Raw genomic sequence first — 24,416 nt, forward strand, 5'->3', positions numbered from 1 at the left:
ATGTGCCTAATGCATATCTCCTTGAGGGCTTGGGGAACATGGCTCTCAAGGAAAGATGCATTGAGTTGTTATTGGTCTGGCAACTTTTAAAATCTAGGTCAGGCAAGGATCTAGGGAGGCTGCAGTGGCCCAACAGCAGTCAAGCACCCTCTCGATTTCAGATGACATCACAGGCTGAAATTGGTCTAAAATATCCAGACAAGCCAGTGCAGTGGACATCTCAATTCAAATCTACTGACAAAGTATGGTGGTTAAGTTCCCTGCAGATGGCCTCCACTTAATTTTTTTAAAATGCCACAAACTGGTCACAGGTGATGCTAGTGGAAGGCCAATCACTGTGGCTAGTTCCGGATAAATCACACACAATAGAAAATAATTAGCCCAGTGATTTTGTGCATCACTGATTTGGTCAGTGTAATAGGCTCTTCTGGCAGTCTTTATTGCTGCCAGGTAGATGTTTGATGTGATTTTTGTGGCTGTTGAATTAGGTTCTGTCTGGCCCACTTCCAGGTATACTTCAGCTTTCTCCTATGTTGCTTCATCACCCATAGTTCCTGGGTTTATCAGGGAACAGAATGGTCTCGGCAATGTAGAGGGCATTGGAGTTTTAATAACTTTGCTTAATCATGTATGGAAAAATATGTATCTGGAGAAATATGTATCTTTGAACTTTTGAAGTTTTATGATGAAATTCTGCAGTGTATGGAAGGGGTGACTTATGATTTGAATTCCTAACTCTTCCAGCTGAAGATGCCAATTCTGAAATGCTGAAAGAGAGCAGCAGGCAAGCTGTATGGAGGGGCTATTTGGTATGTTTCTTTTTTGTTCATTTGTTTGTTTGTTTTGAACTCCTTCAATGTGCTTACTTTGGTTGGTTGAATGAAAGAATCTATGGCTACTAAATAGAAAAGACTTTGTGTACTGTAATGTTTTCTATTAGTGCTATGGTACCTTAGCAGGTTTTTTTTTAAAAAAAAAAAGAAACTCAGTGGTGTATTTAAAATAGATTTATGTAACATCAGAAAGAATATTTTAGAATTCTGGGACAGAATGGGAAATCAGTGTTAAAATTAGTATCCTTTAAAGAATAGTGATGAGAAATTTCCGTTTTTGCAGACTACAGACAAAGAAGTTCCTGGGTTAGTGATAATGCAAGACTTGGTTTTCCTTAAAGGTTTCCCACTTACATTCAAAGAAACAAATCAACTAAAAACAAAATTGCCAGAAAACCTTGCTTCCAAGATAAAACAGGTAAGCTTATTGAAGCTTGTGTGAAAAGATCAACGATTTAGACAGGCAACGAAATCTACAAGAGAATTGTAACAAATGAAATAGGACTTATGCAAAATAAATCACTTCTTTAGTTTTCCATTTTAGTTCTTGAGCCAGTATCAAGTTGATTTTATGCCAGCCATAAAATCAACTTGATGCCACTTCCAAATGACCCTTTTTGAGCTGCATTTAGCTCGATTCAAGGGAGAACAATTTCCCTTTATAGACACACTTTTCATTTTGCATTCAAATCTATTTCCCAAGAACCTTGGGACAGTAAGTTCTCCTTCCTATAGTTCTTTCTCCATCTTTTTACTTAGAACAACTGGCTGTAAAAATCTGTACATCTTTTTCTGCATTGTGTGATTATTTTAGCATTCTGCATTTTGCCTTCCCCCCCTTTTTTTTTTACTTTGTTGCTTACCTTCTCTGCTCAAGAAATTTTTAGCATACCTTGATGAGCCTGCATTTCACATCTTTTTTAAAAAGCAGGCAATTTTTGGGTCCACAATTACATGCCATACAGTAGAACTGAGAATGCATAGCACCATACTATGTGCATTCTTGAAGCCAATTATAAAGTTGCCTATTATATTCTTCCTGTTCAGCAAGAATTGGCTGCTCTGAGCCATCTCTGTTCTGACATTTATTGCATGGTTGTGATGCACTATAATCAAATTCCTAGGTACTTCTGTTTGCCTAACAATATACAGAGAACCACATATTCCTCATCCTTATGTAGCATTGTTGAAACTTCTTATTGCTCCAATTTGAATTTTTCTTGCTATAATAAAATGTTCTTTTATGTTTTCTTTGGTTTTATAAAATGCACAAGTTTCCTGATCAGGAGAAAGGCAGCCCATATATAAGACAAACAAACAAATAAATAAATATTAAACTGCATGGTTTTTTGTTCTTGAATAGCTTTGTTTTTCTAAAGAGAAAAATATTTTCCTGAAGAAAGGTGCAGAGGTGGGCTGGAAGTAAAGGTTCAAAGTTCATCCTGTTCCCCTCCCAGTGCTACCTATTTCTTACTGTGGTCTACTTCAGTGGATCCCAGCCTTGAGTGACCCAGATATTCTTGGACTGCAATTCCCAGAAACCTTTACCACCAGGTATGCTGGCCCAGGTTTCTGGGAGTGCCAGTCCAAGAATATCTGGGTTACCAAGATCAGGAACCACTGGTCTACTTCATACAGTGGACCTTCTACTTACGAAATTAATCCATATTGGAACGGTGTATATGAATTAGCTTTAGCCACTAGGTGTCAGTCTACCCAAACAGATGGAGATAACTTGAGTCCAAGGTTTTGTAAAAGTGGTCTATAAATAAGTTTTCCAAAAAGTTGTGCTTTTATTGGGCCAGAAGCTTTATGCCTGACATTTGTTCCAAGCCTAATTTTAAGTCTGTTCGAATAACTTGTGATGCCTCTTCCTGAAATCACATTTTGCCTATCTCTGTTCCATGGGGACATGGAAATCAGATTGCCCAACTGTCCTGCCTTGAGATTTGGGGAATGTCTGTGTTGCATAGAGTGTCCGTGGGTGGGTCTGAACTGCACTGTTAAGTCAGTGGATGTAAAATACAGAAAGCACCATTGCATGGGCTATGGGTGGGAAGGCGTCTGACTTCAGCTTTGTGCCCCTGATCCACCAATCACAGCCAGGTTCAAAAGACATCGACTTGAAATTAAAGAACTGACCATAACAGTGTTTTTTGGGGGATTAGAAGGGAAGGAGGAGAGTCATTTGCTAAATTTTGCCCCTCGTTATTGTTATAACCCTTTGTTATAGATTTTTTTTCTCATCTTTGTTGAATCATTTCTTTGACATACATCTTGGGGTGTAGAAGCCTCCTACTCCAGAACTTGGAACCTTTGTGAAAACCAGGACAAAAGTTGACCTTTATTCCATTTGGGGAAATGCCATAATCTGTCTGTTTCCTTAGCAGCTGAAATGGGGAACATGAGACAGATGGAAATCCCATGTCTTTAATACCATGTTCCTGGGTGGAATGGAAAGTTCTGCCCGTCAGCGAATAAATATATATTTGATGACAGACCGTAGAAGGGAGAGCGTGACACTGTTTGTACTCCTAAATAAACACGAGGCTGCTGATGGCAGCTCTGTAATCATCAGTATTTCCACAGCATTATTTTTGGAGAGTGCTTACTGCTCTTCATAAACCTACCTCAGTCTTAACAACTGCCATATTTCATCCGTATGTCCAGATATGATTCTCTGGAAGGGCTGAGATTTATCAGATTTTTCTAATGATAGACTGCATGAGTCAGATCTGGAGCTATCAGGTAGCCCATGAATTCAAACTATCAACAACCTTAAAATGTCACAAGTGGGACAGCTGGTTTAATGTTCAACTAATGTGGGATGGGAGAAGGTAAAATGAATAATTGTCTGAAAGGAGAGGAGGAAAGATCAGTCCTAAACTTAATAGGTTTTGTTTGCAGCTAATATTACTTTAAGATTAACTTAGTTGGCTACCGTGTTTCCCTGAAAATAAGACAGGGTCTTATATTAATTTTTGCTCCAAAAATGCATTAGGGCTTATTTTCATGGGATGTTTTATTTTACAGTCATGTCATCTTCTGGTTGCTGCACAATGGTGGAGGGCGGGATTTCATTTAACTGGGGCTTATTTTAGGGGGTAGGGCTTATATTACGAGCATCCTGAAAAATCATACCAGGGCTTATTTTCAGGTTAGGTCTTATTTTCGGGGAAACAGGGTAGTTAGTTTGTTGTTGTTTGCTTGTTTGTTTTTTATGATATACTGCTAAGAAGCATTAAATGGTTTTAGTAATAACAGAGCCAAAACAACCCTTTTTGTTTCTATGGGAAAAAAACCCTCTTTGGGAACTATAAATGTACTGCCTAAATTGACCACAAGTGACATTTTGAACAGTACTGCAAAAACAAAAGGAATAAACCCAGAAAATGAGGGGACAAAAGTGATGTGCCAGTTCTGTGGTGGTGGGGAAGGAAGTTAGGTCTCCACTGCTGAAGCCTCCAGGGGTAATGCTGCTTATTTCACCATGCTGGCAAGCAGTGAAGCCACTAATACAGCACAGGTACTTTGGCTCATTTACTACATCAATTGGGATGCAGTCGCTTTTTCACCCATCCCCCATTAGTTCTGACTGAAGTTCTTACTGAACTTTTATTGCTTTTCATTGGTACAACCATGTAGCCAAATCTGATTGACTCCACTTGGAGAACCTTTATTGATTGGGTTCCCAGGGACAGAAGAAATGTTGTGAACAACTGTGAAAAAAGGTACTTAGGATAGTTATGTTTTAATCCCCAAGGTGAATTTCAAGTCTTTGGAATGTGGTATACTGTATTTATGTCAGGCACATAACAATGAGACCCCTTCGGCGTAAAACTAGTTTTTAATATGTTATTATTTGTACATGTAATCATTCTTGTCCTTTGCAGACCATGTTTCCTGTTGGATTTAGTGCCTAGCATAAAGTTTTTTCATCTTGCTTATTATGAAAGCTGATCTCTAGAATAACTAATGGCAAATGATAAAAATAGCATGCAGATCAAACGGTTCCCCAGTAACAAATGACCTTAGCAGTGGACTGGTGATCTTGGCTGAAGATGTGGAGAAGATCCACAAATGGATTCGGTCTGGAGCCTTTTTGTGTCTCAGATTTCTAGTTCCTTTAAGCTGTCTTTAAAATGTACCTTGGTGAATGCAGACCTAAACAAGCAACCATTGATTTTAGGATATGCTGTAGTGTCAAGGATAATCAGTTTACATTTTATTCTCATGTTGAAAGACTAGATATAAAACAACTATGAAGTTCATTAGTTTAAAAAGAGGAAATAAACAAATAGGACCAAATCCACAATCCGAGGAATGCAGTGAAAAAAAGTCTGGGAATCTAGCTGCATTTAGGAGTAGCGTTCTTGGTCTTGCAAAGTGTGTTTTGGAAAAATGTGAACAACCCTGATTATTATGGTAAAATACTGCAAAACCAATGAATTACACTGGAGGAAAAAAAAAAGAGGAATGTTTAATTTGAAATTACATGCCAGGCTTAAAATACTTTGTCTCAATGTAGTTGCAGCTTTATTCAGAAGCCGGTGTAGCTCTCTTGCAATTGAATAATCCAAAGGGCTTCCAAGAACTGAATCAGCAAGCTAAGAAGAACATGACTATAGAAGGGAAAGAACTGACTCTTAGTCCTGCTTATTTATTATGGGATCTCAGTTCTATCAGCCAGGTAGGCATCAGTTTCTAATTTATCAAATTACAATTGTGATGAGGCTTAATATTATTTAAATAATTATTTAATGCGGGGAACTTTTTATGCTAATATAGAGATTATTGGGGACAGTTTGAAAAATGTTTTCTGTATGTTGTAAAAGTAATCTGGCTCAGAGAAAGAGATCCAGGATACATTGGTTCATTATATTAGCTGTGGTTTGTTACTTAAGTCCACAGTTCATTTTGTCTGTTTCTGGTCTAATTCTTTTTTGTCCCTTTTAAAGCTTGTATTTAAGCATGGGATTGGTGAAGAGATGAGCCAAGGACAAGCTATAGTTATAGATCCAGACATAACAGCAAGCCATGGTTTAATCCAGTGTAAATTTGTAAACTAACAATAAAACGTGGCTTTCAATTGTAGTTTGTATCTGGATGTCAATCTGTGGTTTCTTTTCACTGATGGGTTTGGACAAAATAGCAAACCAGAATTTAACTAACTACAACCTGGCTTATTGTTATATGAAAAAAAGCCCCTCATGTGTTTGGGCACTCATTTTAACATGAGACTAGGTTGAGTTGGTGCTGATCACAATTCTTGGCCCACTTGTCTAGGCCGTTTTGGCATTGGAAAGATGAACGAAAATGGCCAACGCTTACTGGAGTTTTGCTGTTACTATGGTCTCTGTGTCAGCAACACATTCTTTAATACGAAGCTGCAACACAGAGTTTCCTGGAGACATCCAAGATCCAAGCATTGGCATCAGCTCGATTTGATCCTCACTAGACGTTCTAGCCTTCCTAGTGTTACGATCACACGCAGCTACCAGAGTGCTGATTGCGATACTGATCACTCCCTGGTGTGTAGTAGAGTAAAACTGCGAACAAAGAAATTGTATCACATGAAAAAGGAAGGAAGACCACGTATTGACATCAACAAGACTCGCGATCAAAGAAAAGTGAAGGAATTTGCCCAAGCACTCGAGGAAACCCTTCCAGGTCCAGCAAATGTAAATGCACCTGAACGATGGGAACACTTCAAGAACACTGTCTACAACACCGCCTTGTCCACCTTCGGCAAAAAGACCAGAAAGATGGCTGACTGGTTCGAAGCCCATTCGGAGGAGTTAATGCCAGCCATTGAAGATAAGAGAAGAGCTCTAGCAGCATACAAAGCCTGTCCTAGCGAGTACAACCTGCAAGCTCTTCGAGCCGCTCGTAGCCAAGTCCAACAGGCTGCCAGGAGATGCTCCAATGACTACTGGCTTCAGCTTTCCTCTCAGATACAGATAGCAGCGGACACAGGTAACATCAAAGGAATGTATGATGGTATCAAGCAGGCCTTAGGTCCATTACAGAAGAAATCTGCTCCCTTGAAGTCTACTACAGGTGTGATCATCCAGGACCGAGCACAGCAGATGGAACGCTGGGTGCAGCACTACTCCGAGCTATATTCCAGAAAGAATGTAGTAACCGAAGAAGCATTAAATAACATTGAGTGCCTGCCTGTCTTGGAAGAGCTGGACAGCGAACCAACCCTAGCAGAAATAAATGCGGCCTTGGATTCCCTCACCTCTGGCAAGGCACCTGGAAGGGACAACATCCCTGTTGAAGTGCTGAAATGCGGTAAGGAGATCATCATCACCGAACTGTATGAAATCTTTTGTCTCTGCTGGAGGGAAGGTGGAGTACCACAGGACATGAAGGATGCAAACATTGTCACGTTGTACAAGAACAAAGGTGACAGGGGTGACTGCAATAACTACCGTGGTATCTCTCTTCTTAGCGTTGTAGGGAAGCTGCTTGCCCGTGTTGTGCTGAAGAGGCTCCAGGTGCTTGCAGACAGAGTCTATCCGGAATCACAGTGTGGATTTCGAGCAAATAGATCCACCACTGACATGGTATTCTCCCTCCGACAGTTGCAGGAGAAATGCAGGGAACAACAACAGCCACTCTTAGTGGCCTTCATAGACCTTACAAAAGCATTTGACTTGGTTAGCAGGGATGGCCTTTTCAAAATACTTCCCAAGATTGGATGTCCACCTCGTCTCCTTAACATCATCAGGTCCTTCCACGATGGAATGAAAGGCACTGTAGTTTTTGACGGCTCAACATCAGATCCCTTTGACATCCGAAGCGGAGTGAAACAGGGCTGTGTCCTCGCACCAACACTTTTTGGGATCTTTTTTGCTGTCATGCTGAAGCATGCCTTTGGAACTGCAACAGAAGGTGTCTATCTCCGGACTAGATCAGATGGAAAGCTCTTTAATCTCTCTAGATTGAGAGCAAAGACCAAAGTCCAGCTGAAATGCATGAGGGACTTCCTCTTTGCAGACGATGCAGCCATTGTTGCCCACTCTGCTGAAGACCTCCAACAACTCATGAACCGTTTCAGCAAGGCCTGCCAAGACTTTGGACTAACAATCAGCCTGAAGAAAACACAAGTCATGGGCCAGGGTGTGGACTCACCTCCCTCTATTACCATCTCCACACAAGAATTGGAGGTTGTTCATGACTTTGTGTACCTTGGCTCAACCATCTCTGACACCCTCTCTCTAGATGTCGAGCTGGATAAACGCATTGGGAAAGCAGCCACCATGTTCTCTAGACTCACAAAGAGAGTATGGCTCAATAAGAAACTGACAACACATACCAAGATCCAGGTCTATAGAGCCTGTGTCCTGAGCACACTCCTGTACTGCAGCGAGTCCTGGACCCTTTGTGCCCGGCAGGAGAGGAAGCTGAACACCTTCCATATGCGTTGCCTACGACGGATTTTTGGTATCACCTGGCAGGACAGAGTTCCAAATAGAGTAGTCCTAGAACGAGCTGGAATTTTCAGCATGCATACATTACTGAAACAGCGACGTCTACGCTGGCTTGGGCACGTTGTGAGAATGGCTGATGGTCGGATTCCAAAGGATCTCCTATATGGAGAATTAGTGCAGGGAAATCGCCCCAGAGGGAGACCACAGCTGCGATACAAGGATATCTGCAAGCGGGATCTGAAGGCCTTAGGAATAGACCTCAACAGATGGGAAACTCTGACATCTGATCGTTCAGCCTGGAGGCAGGCAGTGCATCACGGCCTCTCCCAATTTGAAGAGACCCTTGTCCAGCAGGCTGAGGCAAAGAGGAAGTCACAAAGGAAGCAAAACCAGGGAGCTGGACAGGGGACAGATTGGATTTGTCTCCAGTGTGGAAGGGATTGTCACTCTCGAATTGGCCTCCTCAGCCACACTAGACGCTGTTCCAAGTCCTCCATACAGAGCACGATACCATAGTCTTTCGAGACTGAAGGATGCCTACTAGGTTGAGTACTGGCCTAACTGGATTTTTAAGATTTCCATCAGTGGAAGAATTGGGGGCTGAAGATTTGATAACTTATCAGGTATTAAAGGAACTCTTTTCTGCTGAACTGAACTTTGCTCAAAACAGGAGCCGTTGTTATATTCTTTTGTTTCCTAAAAGAGGACCAATTATACAACACATTGTCTGTGATAGCTCCTCTTAACAGTTATCCCCATGAAAATGTGTTGTAGGGATGGTGCAAACCAGGGAACTAGAAAATGTAATTCTTGAAAGGTTGTTCTATATTCAGGGAACTGCTGTGCCTGGAAATGTTTCCATGAACTTCCCATGAATGCACCAGCTCACTAGAATGCTATGAAGGGAACTGGTTGCAGGAATGACTTATGGAATGATACCTTTAGTCTATTGATAGCTAGATGCATCAACATGAGAGATAGGATTGGTTGTAACTGGATGCTTATAACTACCAAAACTTCTCCTCACTCTTCTTTCCCACTTTTTTCCCCATTTTTTTTCTATGTGTACTTTCCAAATATATTCCTGGGTTGTCACTCTCCTTTGTTTCCCAACCCGGAAAAAAAAGAAAGAAAGATTGTATACTTTATCTTTCCCTATTCCCAAATTGTCTCTCTGGAAGAACAGTATCAAAAGTAATTGAATAATGATAGTTCTCAAATGAGTCCACTCTCCTTATTTTCATATAATGTGTGCAATCCCATTTTTAATAGTCCAAACAGGATGAAGATATTTCTGCCAGCCGGTTTGAAGATAATGAGGAGCTACGATATTCATTGCGATCAATAGAGAGGCATGCGCCATGGGTGCGACACATCTTCATAGTCACAAATGGGCAGATTCCTTCCTGGCTTAATTTGGATAACCCTCGGATAACTATAGTAACACATCAGGTAAAAAAAAGTCAGATCCTCATCATTTTGTAAATGATTTTTAAAAAACCCTACAACATCAATGTATCTGATTAGAACAGACAGTGGCAGCATTTGCATATAGTCTAATGTGAACTCAGGCCTTTGAGCTCCTTCATTGCAAAAGAAAGAAGTTTCAAAGCAGTTCATTTAACACTTTTGTTTCAGCCTGGTATTCTGTGTCATCCATGTCAATAATGAGTGGTTAACTATGGTTAGATTTTGAAAGCTGGGTTCCATATCTATATTTAGTACCTTGCAAATTGGTAGACTATGGTTGGTACTCATTGTCCATATAAAACTGGAGGATTACTTTAGATTATGTTTATTAACTATGATTTGAAGTATTGTTCTGATCCAGATATTGCAGCAGTCCTGTGGTTAACCATAAATTACTAACTGAAATATAATTCACCTATGGAGCAAGAAGAGATTGCATACACTTGCAGCTCATTTGAGGGTGACACTGAGTTGTCATGGAAGAACCAATGTGATTTCCTTCATTTTATTAGAAAGGACTTGACTCTTAGTTGAGAGCAGTTCTGAATTGCCATGTTGACATCCACATATCTTTTTTTCATGCTGAAACATTGTTTTGAAAATCAGACAAAGGAGCATGTGAGAGAGTGACATATGTATTTTGTAGAGGCAAAGCTTTTTCATAGAATCATAGAATATGAAGTTTGAAGGGTCCAATGAGGCCATCAAGTCCAACCCCCTGCTCAATGCAAGAATAGAAATCAAAGGATATCTGCCAGGTGGTTGTCTAAGTTTCTCTTGAATGCCTCCAGTGTTGGAGCACTCACCACCTCTCAAGGTAATTGGTTCCACTATCTTACTGCTTTAACAGTTAGGAAGTTTTTCCTGATATGCAACCAAAATCTGGCTTCCTTAACTTGAGCCCATCGTTGCATGTCCTGCACTCTGGGATGATTGAGAATAGATCCTGCCACTATAGTAGTTTTGTCGAACATGGAATACAAAATTACATGGTGTGGCGGATAGCCCACATGTCACTCCTGTCAGTCATTTTAGAGCTCTAGTGCAGGAGCCTATGACAGGACAGGAGGGATCTTGAGTAAAGTAAATGAATACAATCAGGCATACAAGTAATCAAATCCACGTTTATTGAATGAAAGATAATAGAACTTCCATGATTTTCCTTCTGTGATTTACTTACTACTCCATAAATAAACCGTGTTATATTTGGCAGCAGGAGTGTGAGATTCATAATTGATATAGTAAGGGTAATATCCTCTGGCGGCAGCGAAAAGGGGGAAAGAACAAGTCGTGTCCAAAGATTGGCCTGTGTGAGTGGGAAAACATACAGGGGTCACTGGGGGTGCACAACACATGGTAATTTCTGGATAATATTTGGAAAGTGCTTGCTCCCATGTGTAAGATTCCTCACTATTCCCACAGCTTGTAACATTTGTTTTTCATGTTCTAGGATATATTTCAGAATTTGAGTCACCTGCCCACCTTTAGCTCCCCTGCCATTGAAAGCCATATTCATCGCATTGCAGGTCTGTCCCAGAAGTTCATTTATTTAAATGATGATGTGATGTTTGGGAAGGACGTGTGGCCTGATGATTTCTATAGCCACTCCAAAGGTCAAAAGGTAAACCACCACAAAATAATTTGATGCATACAACTGGAGAGAGAGATCAAATACAGCTTGTTACCTAGGAGTACTTCCCAGTAAGGATCTAGCAAATCTGAGAAAGGACATAGCTTTATGTAGATCTGGGTTAGTGTTAAGTTATTTGCAAATGAAAAGCAATTTGCTTCGCAAAATGGGAGTTTAAATTTGCTTACTGAAAAGGCATGAATGCTTTCATAAGAACAGTTTTTCTCTTTTTTCTCCCATTTCCAGGTTTATTTGACATGGCCTGTGCCAAATTGTGCTGAAGGATGTCCTGGTTCATGGATTAAAGATGGTTACTGTGATAAAGCTTGTAACAATTCTGCTTGTGACTGGGATGGTGGGGACTGCATTGGTAAGAAGCAAGGTTTCTGTTAAACAGGGGGGGCGTGCACTCACACAACTCTGCTTCCCTTCGCGCGGCTGTCTTTTCCCTCTGCTCAGCGATCACATTAGGTTCTGGTCACGATAGAACCCAGTGCACAGGGGGGCAGAGTCCTGCATGCACGCATGCAGGGGCAAAGCCGAGAGAGAGAGAGAGAGAGAGAGAGAGAGAGGTGGAGCCCCGCGGGGCTGAAAATTAGAGTACATTGGTAAGAAGGCATTACTCTTGAACTGTGCTAAATTAGTATATGGATATGAAGAATTTTGTATTTTAAGGGTCTTTCAAAACTCTTGGATGGTTGTCTATGTGAACTTACTGGGACCTTTTATAGGCCTTAAACAATTTTGCCTAAGCATCACTGTGTCACTGTGAGTGTCTACTCTGTGGATGTGTCTTAAGGAAAAGGAGGCCTTCATATCTAACAGGGGTTTTCCTGGATAGAGTGCTGTAGGCAAGAAAAGAAAGTCTCCTGTCATATCAGTGATGGCTCATGATTGGGGCAAAGGGATGCTCCAGCCTGAAATTTTGCAGTAAGGTGCTCCCTCGCTGTCCACTCCAGAAGCCACCACATCTCATGTGTGTAGGATCTGTATGTATCACTGCAGGCTGGGCAGCTCATGCTCAGCTTTCTTTGTAAGGATGTAGTAACTACAGTGCAACAGATGCAAATTGTTGTGTGCTCTGATACTTGTATGGGAGTGAAAGTTCAGGTGCCAGTATCCACATAATAATGCTCCAGTACAGAGCAGGAAAACTACTGAAAGAAACAGTACAGAGCAAGAACATCACTAAGAAATGGTATTATTGGGAATGGGCTGAGGAACCCCAACAGGCCAGCTTGGGATCCCATTGGGGACACATTGAAGCCCAAGGCCTGAACTTAGGCCAGGCCTGTATATTGAAGAGGTAAGTTGACATTTTGTCTTGGTCCTGGTATATAAGGATGCGCATTTTGGATTTTTTAATCTTTATTTTTAATTAATTTTATCTTATAATTCTCATCCTCCTTTCTGGCAGACACCTAAACATTGATTACCTGTAAAGAAAGCCCAGCTAGCAGGCTTCATGCCTTAGATAGGCCTAACTTTCTGTTTCTGACAACAGTTGGGGTAGCTGGGCCTTGCCTCCGGGTGAGCAAAATTTAGGTGTCTGTGTGGTTTGGATCCTGCAGGAAGGGCTCTCAAAAAGGAAAATTATGGGATTTGTAATCCAAAAAATCTGAAACGCACATCCCAATCAATAGTCACCACACACATATATGCACACTGACCTGGAAAGTGGATAAATGTTCTGAAAGCTTAAGAACATTCATTTTTATTAGGTAAAGTATCTCTTGGTTTTAAAATTTGCAAAAACATACTGTGAGTTAAGAACTATGTTAGAATCAGATTTAAGAGCAAATTTTTAGTCAGCTAACCAACTTTTGTCTAACCTTGCACAGTTGTGACGTTAAGAAATGTCAGTTAGCATTTTGGTACACTGCTTTTCTTTTCTTTTGTAGGTAACACTGCAGGTAGCCGTTATGGTGCTGCTGGTGGAGCTGGTGTAGGAGTCGGGAATGTTCCACCCTGGCAGTTTGGTGCTGGTATAAGTGGAGTTTCTTACTGCAACCAAGGCTGTGCAAATTCATGGCTGGCTGATAAATTTTGTGATCAGGCATGTAATGTCCTTTCTTGTGGATTCGATGCTGGTGACTGTGGACAAGGTATGTTAACACATATATTGTCAGCATGGCCTTTGGTTTAGAATTCTTCAGTACTGTTTCTCATGTATCTAGAGTATTCATTTGATTGGTACAGCTTGTTTGAGTCCCCTATAATGTGACCACTTTTGATTGAAAATCAGAGCTGTGATAAATCAGTGACTTAATGTACAGGATATGTTAAGACCTACATTCAGTTTTTAGTTCCACTCAGAATAGACAAATAGAATCAGTGGGATTTAAATAAGTGTTGAATTACCATTAGCAGATGATTCAGTGGCTATATTCTGGTTGGGGCTAGTAGTAAGAGTATGTGCTTTCAGAAAAAGAGCCAAAACACTAGAGAGCCATAGTATTTCTATAGAAAGAGACTGACTCCTCTAAACCTCTCTCTTCATCTTTCTTAATCCCAAACCTGTTTAGGACTCTGTTGCTTGACAGGGCATAATGTGAAAAATGAGAGCAAGATGAACCCAAACTTTGAAAGATTTTAGGTTTGGGGCATTTTTGTTGCTTAGTTGCCCATGTCTATATTTTTGTAGAGGTGGGATATAACAGAATTCAGATAGAGTAGGCCACAGATTTAATATGTGTTAGAATAGGACAAGAAAATATGAACAAGTAATTGAAGATGGGGCCTTTTTTTGCATGCAAAATTACACAATTTCCCCCCAGATTGTTTTGTATTCTTTCATTATATTTCTTACATATAATCTTCTATGCAAGTTCTTCAAGGAACATAATTCTATCACCCTCTGTGTCAGGCTATACTATAAGCTAAGAGGGTTAGATATGGGCAAACTTTCTTATGTGTGATGTGAAAAGCTGCCTAATAAGGTATGTATCAATGCATACTAATTAGGGTGATTGTACATTTCCTGTAGTATCAGGACAGTATCTCTCCATATACCTCTTACTGAGAAACAGCAGCAGGCGGGTGCTGTTATACTTATGTCTTGCTTGTGTGTTCTTGTAAGCATCTGGTTGGGCATTGTAGGAAGGTGAGCCTTTGGTCTGATCCAGCAAGACTGTGTGTCATTGATTAACTTTTGATGGATAAAAGGAATTGGAAAATAAAACCATATTATTTATTTATTTTATTTATTTAAAATATTTTATTCTGCCTTTCTCTTTAAAAAGAACCCAGGTAGTTTTAAAACAAAAGGTGTGTTGGTATGGAATTCAATTCAGATTTCACTCAGTGAAAGAATTCAGTGTGACTATGGCCATTCTCAGTCTGTTGGGGTAACCTGTTTCACAGGACAGTTGTGAAAAAATAATGGTGCAAGGAGGAAACCCCGTGAATCTCCCAGAGCTTCTTGGAGGGAGGGACCAATAAGGTGATGATGTAATATGATATAATGATGTGTATGATTCTTTTTTGTCCCAGAGCATTTCAATGAGCTTTACAAAGTGACACTTCAAAAGAACCAGACTCACTATGTCATTCCGAAAGGTGAATATCTGCCTTATTTCAGCTTTGCTGAAATAGCTAAGAAAGGACTTGAAGGTGCATATAGCGATAACCCAATAATACGCCATGCTTCCATTGCAAACAAATGGAAGACGATCCACCTGATAATGCACAATGGAATGAATACAACTGTGATTTTTTTCAACCTTACATTTCAAAGTAAAGATGATGAAGAGTTTAAGATGCAAATAACCCTTGAGGTTGATACAAGAGAGGAGCCAAAAACAAATGCAACTTCCACCCAGAAACCAGAGGAAGATGTGAAAGCTACAACTTCAGTGCCAGAGGCCGAAATGATATTCGAGGATGTTCCGGAAGAAGATCGTTTTCCAAGAATTAAAAAACACCCAAATGGCACGACTGAGAACTTGGATGAAGACATAGTGATTCCGTCAGTAAACATCTCTTCCCTTCCAGAAGATGTGAAGCTAGCTTTGCAAGACCTAGATTTGCAGCTAATAATAGGTGACATCACTCAGAAGGGGTACAATCTATCTAAGGCTGCTCTTCTAAAGCCTTTCCAAGGGTTCCCTGCATCAGCAAAGGCAGTAGAAAACAGTTCCCAGAAGAAAAAAGAAAAGGATGTGCATAATGGCTTGATAAACGGGACAGTGTCTTTGAACTGGCAGAAGCCTTTCAAAAATGATAATAATGGCAAAGCTGCAGCTGAAGAAAAATTACACAAAATATTTCCATTGGAACCTATTGCTGTAGGTAGTACTCTTGTGCCAATGAATGTGAACAGTAATTTCCCGCTGAGACCTGGCTCTTTAGTAAAATCTGAATTTGCACCTGCAATACAAGATGTAGGCAGCAAGCCTGAATCTTTGGAGAAAGCCTTCATGAAGAAGGAAACCTTGAAATCCAAAGAAATTAGGGAAAAGAAAACTTCAGGAAAAAAGGAAAAAGAAGCCAATGTCAATCCAGTACTTTCCAAAGAAGATATTGCAGAAGGTCGAGCCTTACCAAGAAGGAAATTGCAGCATTACACAGGAAATTATCAAGGTTTTTTGCCATGGGAGAAGCACAAATATTTCCAAGACCTTCTTGATGTGAGTATCCATATAACATGAAACTTGTCAAAACTTGAGGATTTTGTGCTGGGTAGATTTTTGTGGCTTATTGATTTGAGTGCCAGTTTGGTTGGAGCTTTTGTATTTGTTTTACTGTTTGCTGCTGTGAGGATGTTTTGTTATCAAATGAATAGAAATATATCTATGAAGTTTAAAAATGCCAGCCAGTGCCCACTCAGAGAGAATGCCCCAGCTTCCCTGGCCCTCCTTCGAGTGTTGCTTCTGAGTGGCCAGTGGAGGCAGGACAGGGAATCACCAGTAAATTAACTGGTACCAACCACTAAACCGGTGGTTGGTGCCCATCTCTACTGTATACTCAGATGATCAAGAAGCCTTGAGAACAAAGAAACGTTGGGTCTTTTTATTGAGAAAAAGCTGAGATGTAAATTTTTAAAGAATAAATTAATAAACTATGTCATATATTCTACATAACAATCAGCATCAGTTTGGAAGACTCTGTAAAAAATAAGCCCAGTTCAGGTTCAGAATGTAAATGTCAGCTTTCTAAATGAAAGAAATATATATTTTATCCATTAATTGGACCATGACATGGATGTAAGCCAGGGATGTGGATTATATCCAGAAGCCTTATTGTCTCACATCATTGGCAGTGTAAAGGACGGCTGCAGGGAGCTGCAGTGCAACTGCATTAGAATAGCTGCTCTTTCCCCACGACTGATGTACAACTTCAAAGTTATGAGGCACATTAGAGCGAATGAAATGTTTACATTCCTGTGGCATCCAGAACTTGCTATGATCTGTGCTTGGCCATTGTGATTTACATTTGGGTGTTAGTTTATACAGTACATGATAAAAGAAGTTAAAAGTTCTGTTGTTTTCATATGTGATTTGGTGTTTTAACACGATCACACTAGTAAGGATGGGGGCAGGGTGTTTTTTATGACCAACACGCTACTTTTCTGTTATTAAGTAGAAAAGAGTCCCAAGTTCTAACTAGGAACAATTCTAGACTTTAGGGATCCCTATTTGACTTAGGAGGGACGTGGTGGCACTGCGGGCTAAACTGCAGAAGCCTTTGTGTGCTGCAGGGTCAGAAGACCAGCAATTGTAAGATCGAATCCACGCGATGGAGTGAGCTCCCGTCGCTTTGTCCCAGCTCCTTGCCAACCTAGCGGTTCGAAAGCATGTAAATGCGAGTAGATAAATAGGTACCACCTCGGTGGGAAGGTAAACAGCGTTCCGGGTCTAAGTCGCGCTGGCCACGTGACAGCGGAAACTGTCTTCAGACAAACGCTGGCTCTACGGCTTGGAAACGGGGATGAGCACCGCCCCCTAGAGTCGAACACGACTGACTAAAATGTCAAGGGGAACCTTTACCTTTACCTATTTGACTTAGGAACGTGAAATGCTACTTTCACAATGCTGAGCCTGGCATTCCATCAAGCATGTGCATGTAACTTAATCGATTTAATGAGTGACTTTTTATTGATTGTTTACTAATATATGTATGGATACATCTTCTTGTTTTCTAGGAAGAAGAGGCATTAAGGAAAGAGATGGCTTACTTTACAGATAGTAAACAGATTGGAAGGCAACTGAAAGATACATTTGCTGATTCTCTCAGATATGTGAATAAACTGCTGAACAGCAAATTTGGATTTACATCTCGGAAAGTACCTGCTCATATGCCTCACATGATTGATCGAAAAGTCATGCAAGAATTACAGGATCTGTGAGTCTGTTTTTAAAATCAATATCCTTTTTCCTTGAAATATTTACGTACAATTCGTATTTCACAAATGTACACACACACGTCTCTGTGTGTTTATGTATATGTATATAGTCATCAAGAATCTCTATACAGTGGTGCCTCGCACAACGATGTTAATTGGTTCCAAAAAATTCATCGCTGTGTGAAACATCGTTCTGCGAAACACCATTTCCCATAGAGATGCATTGAAAACCGGTTAATCTGTTCCAATTGGAACGGATTGCCATCGTTCAGTGAAAATCCCCATAGGAAATATCGTTGAGTGAAACAACGTTTCCTATATTGGAATGTATTGAAGCCGACTCAATACATTTCAATGGCATTCCGATGTCTCTTTTCCCTCATTTAAAAGTGCCTTAAACTGTTTGAAACCTGTTTTAAATGCTTGGCATCGATAGTCCAGCTTGTGAAAGGTATGCAAACTTAATTTGGTGTTGTTCTGAGTCTTCGTTCATTTTTGCTGATTTTTTTATTTTTCCTCATTGAAATGTATTGGACAGTCCGTCCAATACATTGCAATGGAGAAAACATTCTCCACTCAGCAGTAGAAGATATTTACCTGTACAGCCCATTTTCCTGCACTTACTAACTAATGCATCCTGATTATATCAGCCCTATTTCCGCTGAAGACAGGCACAACAACCAACAATGTTCTATATTTTGTACACCACGCTTTTGTACACCATGCTGTTTGGACAAGTTATTTAAATTATTGTGAGTTTGATTAAGTTTACTTCCATTCCTTTTGGACAGATTTCCTGAGGAATTTGACAAGACTTCTTTTCATAAAGTACGGCACTCTGAAGATATGCAGTTTGCTTTTTCATATTTCTATTATCTCATGAGTGCAGTTCAGCCGCTGAACGTCTCCCAGGTTTTTGATGAAGTTGATACAGATCAGTCTGGAATTCTTTCTGATCGCGAGATTCGTACATTGGCCACAAGAATCCATGAACTTCCTCTAAGTTTGCAGGTACTTAAAAAAATCCTCTGGAATACCACATAACAGGAGGGGGAGGAGAGCCAATGAAAAATGGATATTAAAATGTTGTTTTTTTCACTTGTGCATGAATACTTCTCAGTGGTGTATTACTGCTTCTGAATTTTTATGAAGTTAATTTTCTTTTTGTCTGCAAGTGAAAAAGGCAATAGATTACATTTACATTTCTGGTCCCCTCACCTCAAAAAAGACATAGTGGAACTGGAAAAGGTACAGAAGAGAGTGACTAAAATGATGCCTGGGCTGTGGCACCTCCCTTAAGAGGAAAGGTTACAGCGTTTTGGTCTCTTTAGTCTAGAGAGAAGGCGCCTGAGGGGGGACATGATTGAGACGTATAAAATTATGCAGGGGGTGGATAAAGTGGATACAGGGAAGCTCTTTTCTCTCTCACGCGATACCAGAACCAGAGGACATCCACTCCAATTGAGTGTTGGGAGAGGAACACAGACAAAAGAAAATAATTCTTTACCCAGCATGTTGTACCCACTCCTTGTCACAGGATGGCCTAGATGCCTTTAAAAGGGGATTGGACAGATTGCTGGAGGAAAAGTCCATCGCAGGTTACAAGCCATGTTGGGGATGTATAATCTCCAGGCTTAAAAGGAAGGTACTTCAAAATGCCAGATGCAGGGGAGGGGTATCAGGAGACAGGTATCTAGTTGTCTCATGTGCTCCCAAGAGGCATCTGGTGGGGCCACTGTGAGATACAGAAAGTTGGACTAGATGGGCCTTTGGGCTGATCCAGCAGGGCTCATCTCATGTTCTTACGTTCTTATTTCTGTTTTCCTTATTGTTCTTATCCCCACCCCCCTTTTAAACAACACAAAATAAAAGCAGTGAAGCAGGAAATGGTGGGAGGAGAAAACCGAAAGGGTCATGGCAGAAAGGGTAGCTGAAGAGAATATCACCTTTTGATAATGGATCTATTAAGGTCCATTTTGGTAGGAAAGAGAAAATGTTCGGTTTACAGGTGTGAAGTCCAGAGGTCTAAATAAAGTGTTCAAATATCTTTAATATTAGAGGTTCTTAATTTGTTTTGCATGCTTTAAATTTGTTATTGATTATTTAAATTCATGGCAATATACTGAGGAAGCCTTACATGCTTAATTTTTGAAGAACACATTACTTATGATACAGAAGAAGAAAATGCGTAAACATTTCCCTCTTTCTTTCCAACTAGGATTTGACAGGTCTGGAACAAATGTTAATAAATTGTTCTAAATCCCTACCACTCAATATTACTCAGATTAATATTATACCACCAACTCAGGAAGCATATTATGATCCCAATCTGGTAAGAAATTGTTTATAAATACATTTTAATTTCCTTTCTAATACTATTTCAAAATTAAGTTTTAATATATGTGCTGCATGTTTGAACATTTCAGCTTTTTAGAGAGTATTTTTAACTGAATTTAGTGTGCCTGGATGTCTTGCCAATAAAATTTACCTATAAAGAGCTACAGTTTACGAAGAAACCTTCCCTAAGTCAGATATGTTCATAGCTTGAACGTGCTTAATGATTTTATTCATTAATTGAAGAGCAGTCCTCTCCTTTTTCCTAATAATATGTGAAAAATCAAAACTGACTTCCCTTCCAGTTTCAGTTTTTTGGCCATGTAGTAAGTATGTGGAGTAGCTATACTTCAAGAAATACGTTCTCATATACCTCCAGGTACATATAGAGCTAATTCTTGGGATTTGGGCCATAAACAATAATTCCATCTCCTTAATTCTTCATGCTAAATCAGTATCACTTTAAGTGTCTGATGATGTAATTTGCAGTCTACTCATAAGTAAGCCCCACTGCATTCCAAGTGTGGGTATAGAATTGGAGGGTGATTCTCACAAAGGCATCTCCACTACATGTTCTTCCATTTCTAAAATTATGTTGTTTTTGGTGATGATGGTGATGATGCTTTATGAAGAACCAAGAGGACATGTCCCTGTCCAATGGAAATTACTATCTAAAATTTAAGACAAGAAGACAACAGAGCAAGGAGAAGGAAGTAGAAAATAAGTTATATGGGAAAATTACAAATCATCCATTACAAGTATAATTCAGTAACCTGGTGCTTTGTAAAGTGTTTGACTACAACTCCCATCATGTCCAGCCATGCTGGCTGTTGTTGATAGGAACTATTGTTCCAGATAACTGGAAGGCACCAGGTCGAGGAATGGTGTTACATGTTAAGGCTTAACTTTACAGTAAAGTATGAGGCATCCCTGATAGATAAGCTCAATATTGTTGTATTTCCAATATCTCTTGTGGATACTAGACCTTTGGAAAAAGATCCTTGAGTATTTTTTTAAATTATGTTGTTGTTTAATGCAAAACTGACTTAAAATAGCAGCGCAGTGTCTTGTGTTTCTCGGATCACAACTTAATTTGTTTTCAAACTGTTTCAGTTACTGGATTTCCAGGAACAGAACTAAACCTATAAAATACGTCTCTTGAGAATAGGGACGTTGTTTCTTAGAACTGTTTGTGGTTTTGCCTGCAGGGCTTATGTTAAGTTAGGAATAATAAGACTAATGTATATCAGCTGTTCAGGACTTGCTTGATGTGTTTTTGTGGTTGTCATCAACTGACTTGCAAAGCATTTTCCTGCCTAGCTACAGAGTACTAAATTATTTATCTTTATCCATACAAAATGTGGTGTTGGCTAACAGAGTTTTGTTTTGGTTTTTTTTAACAAAAGTGTTGTTTTCCATAAAATCAGTGTTGTGTGTCAAAGGTTCTGTTCATCAGTATCAGTAAATCTTTGAGAACACAAAGCTGAGAGTGTTCTACAGAATATTTTGTTTCAAAATGCAAACAAGGATGTGTTCATAAATAAGACAGCCTCTGTTACTGTTCCTACTGTTCTCAGCCTCCAGTGACTAAAAATCTGCTAACCAATTGTAAGCTTGTGACTGATCGAATTCGCAAAGCATATAAGGACAAAAACAAATACAGGTATGCTCTATTATTTTAAGATTTAAACAAACAACAAAAATAGACAAGACAAGAACTGTTTATATTATTCAATGTGCTGCATATTTTCAGCAGTTGTCCGGTAATTAGGATGTAGCACTGACAGAAGAATGATTTTTGCTTAAAATATGTTTGTAGGTCATTCTTTATTCATCATTCTTGTGAGTCATGCTGAACATCTTCATACTAGTGACTGTAATATTATTGGTTGCATTTGATGCAGAGATGTTTGATAAGACAACTTGAGTCATGCAGTAAGTCTAAGGGAATACCAATTTAGTTTTGAAGAAGTGACAAGAAAGAGAATTTTACCAATAGCAGGAAAGGTACAAGAAACATGATTAGGAAGGTGCCATGTCCAGAGCTCAAAGCAAAGCAAAAAGCAAAGTGTGCTGCTTATATACCGCCCCATAGTGCTTCAAGCACTCTCTGGACGGTTTACAAGTTAATTATGCAAGCTACACATTCTCTCCCCCCCCCCCCGTGAGCTGGGTACTCATTTTACCGACCTGACCTTGGAAGGATAGAAGGCTGAGTCAACTTTGAGCCAGCTACCTGGGATTGAACCCCAGGTTGTGAACACAGTTTTAGTTGCAGTACAGCAGTTTAACCACTGCGTCACGAGGCTCATGAAGATAGCACAGCATTATGGGGAACTGAGTGATTTTTGCCTCCTCCTGTGGCCTAATGATCTTCATTTATCTGTACTGTGCAAGTTATTAAGATTTTAGAATTCTATCATGGAATAGAGGAGTCGGAACATGGACAGGGTGGACTTCCCAATTTTCCATAATGTTATGCATTCTACAGGTATTCCAAGGAACATATAGGGGTACAAGAAAAGACCTTGGGGAACTGCTCCATTTATAGTTGAGTTTAATATTTGTTTGTTTGTTTGTTTGTTTGTTTGTTTGTTTGTTTGTTTATTTATTTATTTATTTATTTATTTATTTATTTATTTATTTATTTATTTATTTAACTTATATGCTTCTCACACTACCCAAAGGACTCTGGGCGGCTTACAGCAGGTTGAATGCAATAAATAGATGAAACAATTCAAATACAATTAAAAATACAGTGCTCTAAAAATTGCCATCAGGACCCACAATTGATATTATTTCAATTAAAACCACCTGGAACAGGAAGGTTTTGACCTGGTGCTGAAATGTTATCAACATTGGTGGCAGGCAAATCTCACTCGGGATGGCGTTCCATAATCTGGGAGCAGCTGCCGAAAAGGCCTTTTGTCTAAAAGCCATCCCTCTTACTTCCTTAAGGGATGTTTCTTTCAGGACGGCCCCCTGGCTACATCGTAATTGCCGGGTAGGTTCATATGGAATATCTGTTATTGTAAACAGGAATGTGAAGACTCACCACCATTGCTACAAGTGCTGGTGCTAGTACTATTCTGAAACACGAGTTTTGTAGAGGACATATGGTCGTAAAGCTGTGCTTTCTTGACTGGTGAACAGACAGAAGAAATAACCAATATGGAAACAGGATAGAGAGGAATAGCATTAGTTACAAATTAAATTTGTTGTAATGCATGCAGTGCTATTGCACATTCACCTTTCAAACTGCTATGCTTATGTATTGTTTTCATTCTAACACCAAGATTTGAAATTATGGGAGAGGAAGAAGTTGCTTTCAAAATGATCCGTACCAATGTTTCTCATGTTGTTGGACAACTTGATGACATACGGAAAAATCCCAGGTTTGTACTTCTTATGTTCATTTTGAGAATACTGAAGATAGAAGACTTTATTTTCTTGTACAGTTCTATAGTTAAAAATACATGGACAAAATAAATACTCTGAACACTCTTGAATATGAGAGAGTGAGTTTGCTGATTTTTATAAAAGAGCAATTAAGATATGAGCAGTATGTGATTTACAGACAAGAGCTGCATAGAAGGGCAGCTGACTATAAATATGTTTGTCATCTCAATTAATTTCCTCCTTTTCTCCAGAAAATTTGTTTGCCTTAATGACAACATTGACCACAATCACAAGGATGCACAGACAGTAAAGGCAGTGCTTAGGGATTTTTATGAATCAGTGTTTCCCATCCCATCTCAATTTGAACTGCCAAGAGAGTATCGAAACCGGTTTCTTCATACACAGGAGCTTCAGGAATGGTAGGTATTCCAAGACAATTGCTATAGTATACAAGTAGACCTGTTGAGTTTACCAAGGACTCATTAAAATGAATCGGACTTGGTAGTTACTGTTACCATAAACCCCCCTGATTTAACAGAGTATTTTCTAGTTGGGACCAATATTGGGTTTAGTCCTATAGTGCTGTATCAGCATTTCACAAAAAAACTTGTCCTTATAGGATATTCTGAATTTAGTTTTAAAGGTAATTGTGAATTTGTAAAGAAATGCTATTCTCATTCAAAGCATTGCTGCGTGAGTGCTTTCAAATGTTTGAATATTGATAGAAGTAAATTTGCTTTATTAAAAAATGCAGAATGTCTGTCAATACAATCCTTCTTTGTTCAGTTAAGCAAAAAATGACTTTACAACAAAAAATTCATTCACTTGCTACCATTTCTACCATCACTCCCTTAAATGTCTATGAAAAAAAATGTATATAAAGATATTATTAACCCCAGTAATCTAGTTGCCTTCTCCTTTCTCTCTATTTCCCTTTTTATTTTGCTTATTGGTGTATTTTTGTCACC

General features: G+C 39.5%; 1 protein-coding gene across 4 annotated transcripts in view; it reads left to right on the forward strand.

The window, feature by feature from the left end:
* Positions 1 to 24,416, forward strand: part of GNPTAB (N-acetylglucosamine-1-phosphate transferase subunits alpha and beta) — a 40,531-nt gene that overhangs the window by 12,119 nt on the left and 3,996 nt on the right. For 3 of the 4 annotated variants that reach the window (XM_020800446.3, XM_078376218.1, XM_078376217.1), the window contains 14 exons: positions 745 to 809; positions 1,117 to 1,251; positions 5,362 to 5,523; positions 9,545 to 9,724; positions 11,193 to 11,363; positions 11,619 to 11,742; positions 13,274 to 13,477; positions 14,865 to 16,000; positions 17,515 to 17,714; positions 18,507 to 18,726; positions 19,934 to 20,047; positions 21,627 to 21,712; positions 23,346 to 23,444; positions 23,700 to 23,867. In XM_020800446.3, coding sequence (XP_020656105.3) covers positions 745 to 809; positions 1,117 to 1,251; positions 5,362 to 5,523; positions 9,545 to 9,724; positions 11,193 to 11,363; positions 11,619 to 11,742; positions 13,274 to 13,477; positions 14,865 to 16,000; positions 17,515 to 17,714; positions 18,507 to 18,726; positions 19,934 to 20,047; positions 21,627 to 21,712; positions 23,346 to 23,444; positions 23,700 to 23,867 — 3,064 coding nt within the window. The remainder of the gene's footprint in view (positions 1 to 744; positions 810 to 1,116; positions 1,252 to 5,361; positions 5,524 to 9,544; positions 9,725 to 11,192; positions 11,364 to 11,618; positions 11,743 to 13,273; positions 13,478 to 14,864; positions 16,001 to 17,514; positions 17,715 to 18,506; positions 18,727 to 19,933; positions 20,048 to 21,626; positions 21,713 to 23,345; positions 23,445 to 23,699; positions 23,868 to 24,416) is intronic. The other variant, XM_072999997.2, reaches the window with a different exon arrangement.

Source organism: Pogona vitticeps, chromosome 5 (genome assembly GCF_051106095.1).
Source record: "Pogona vitticeps strain Pit_001003342236 chromosome 5, PviZW2.1, whole genome shotgun sequence".
Classification (NCBI taxonomy): Eukaryota; Metazoa; Chordata; class Lepidosauria; order Squamata; family Agamidae; genus Pogona; species Pogona vitticeps.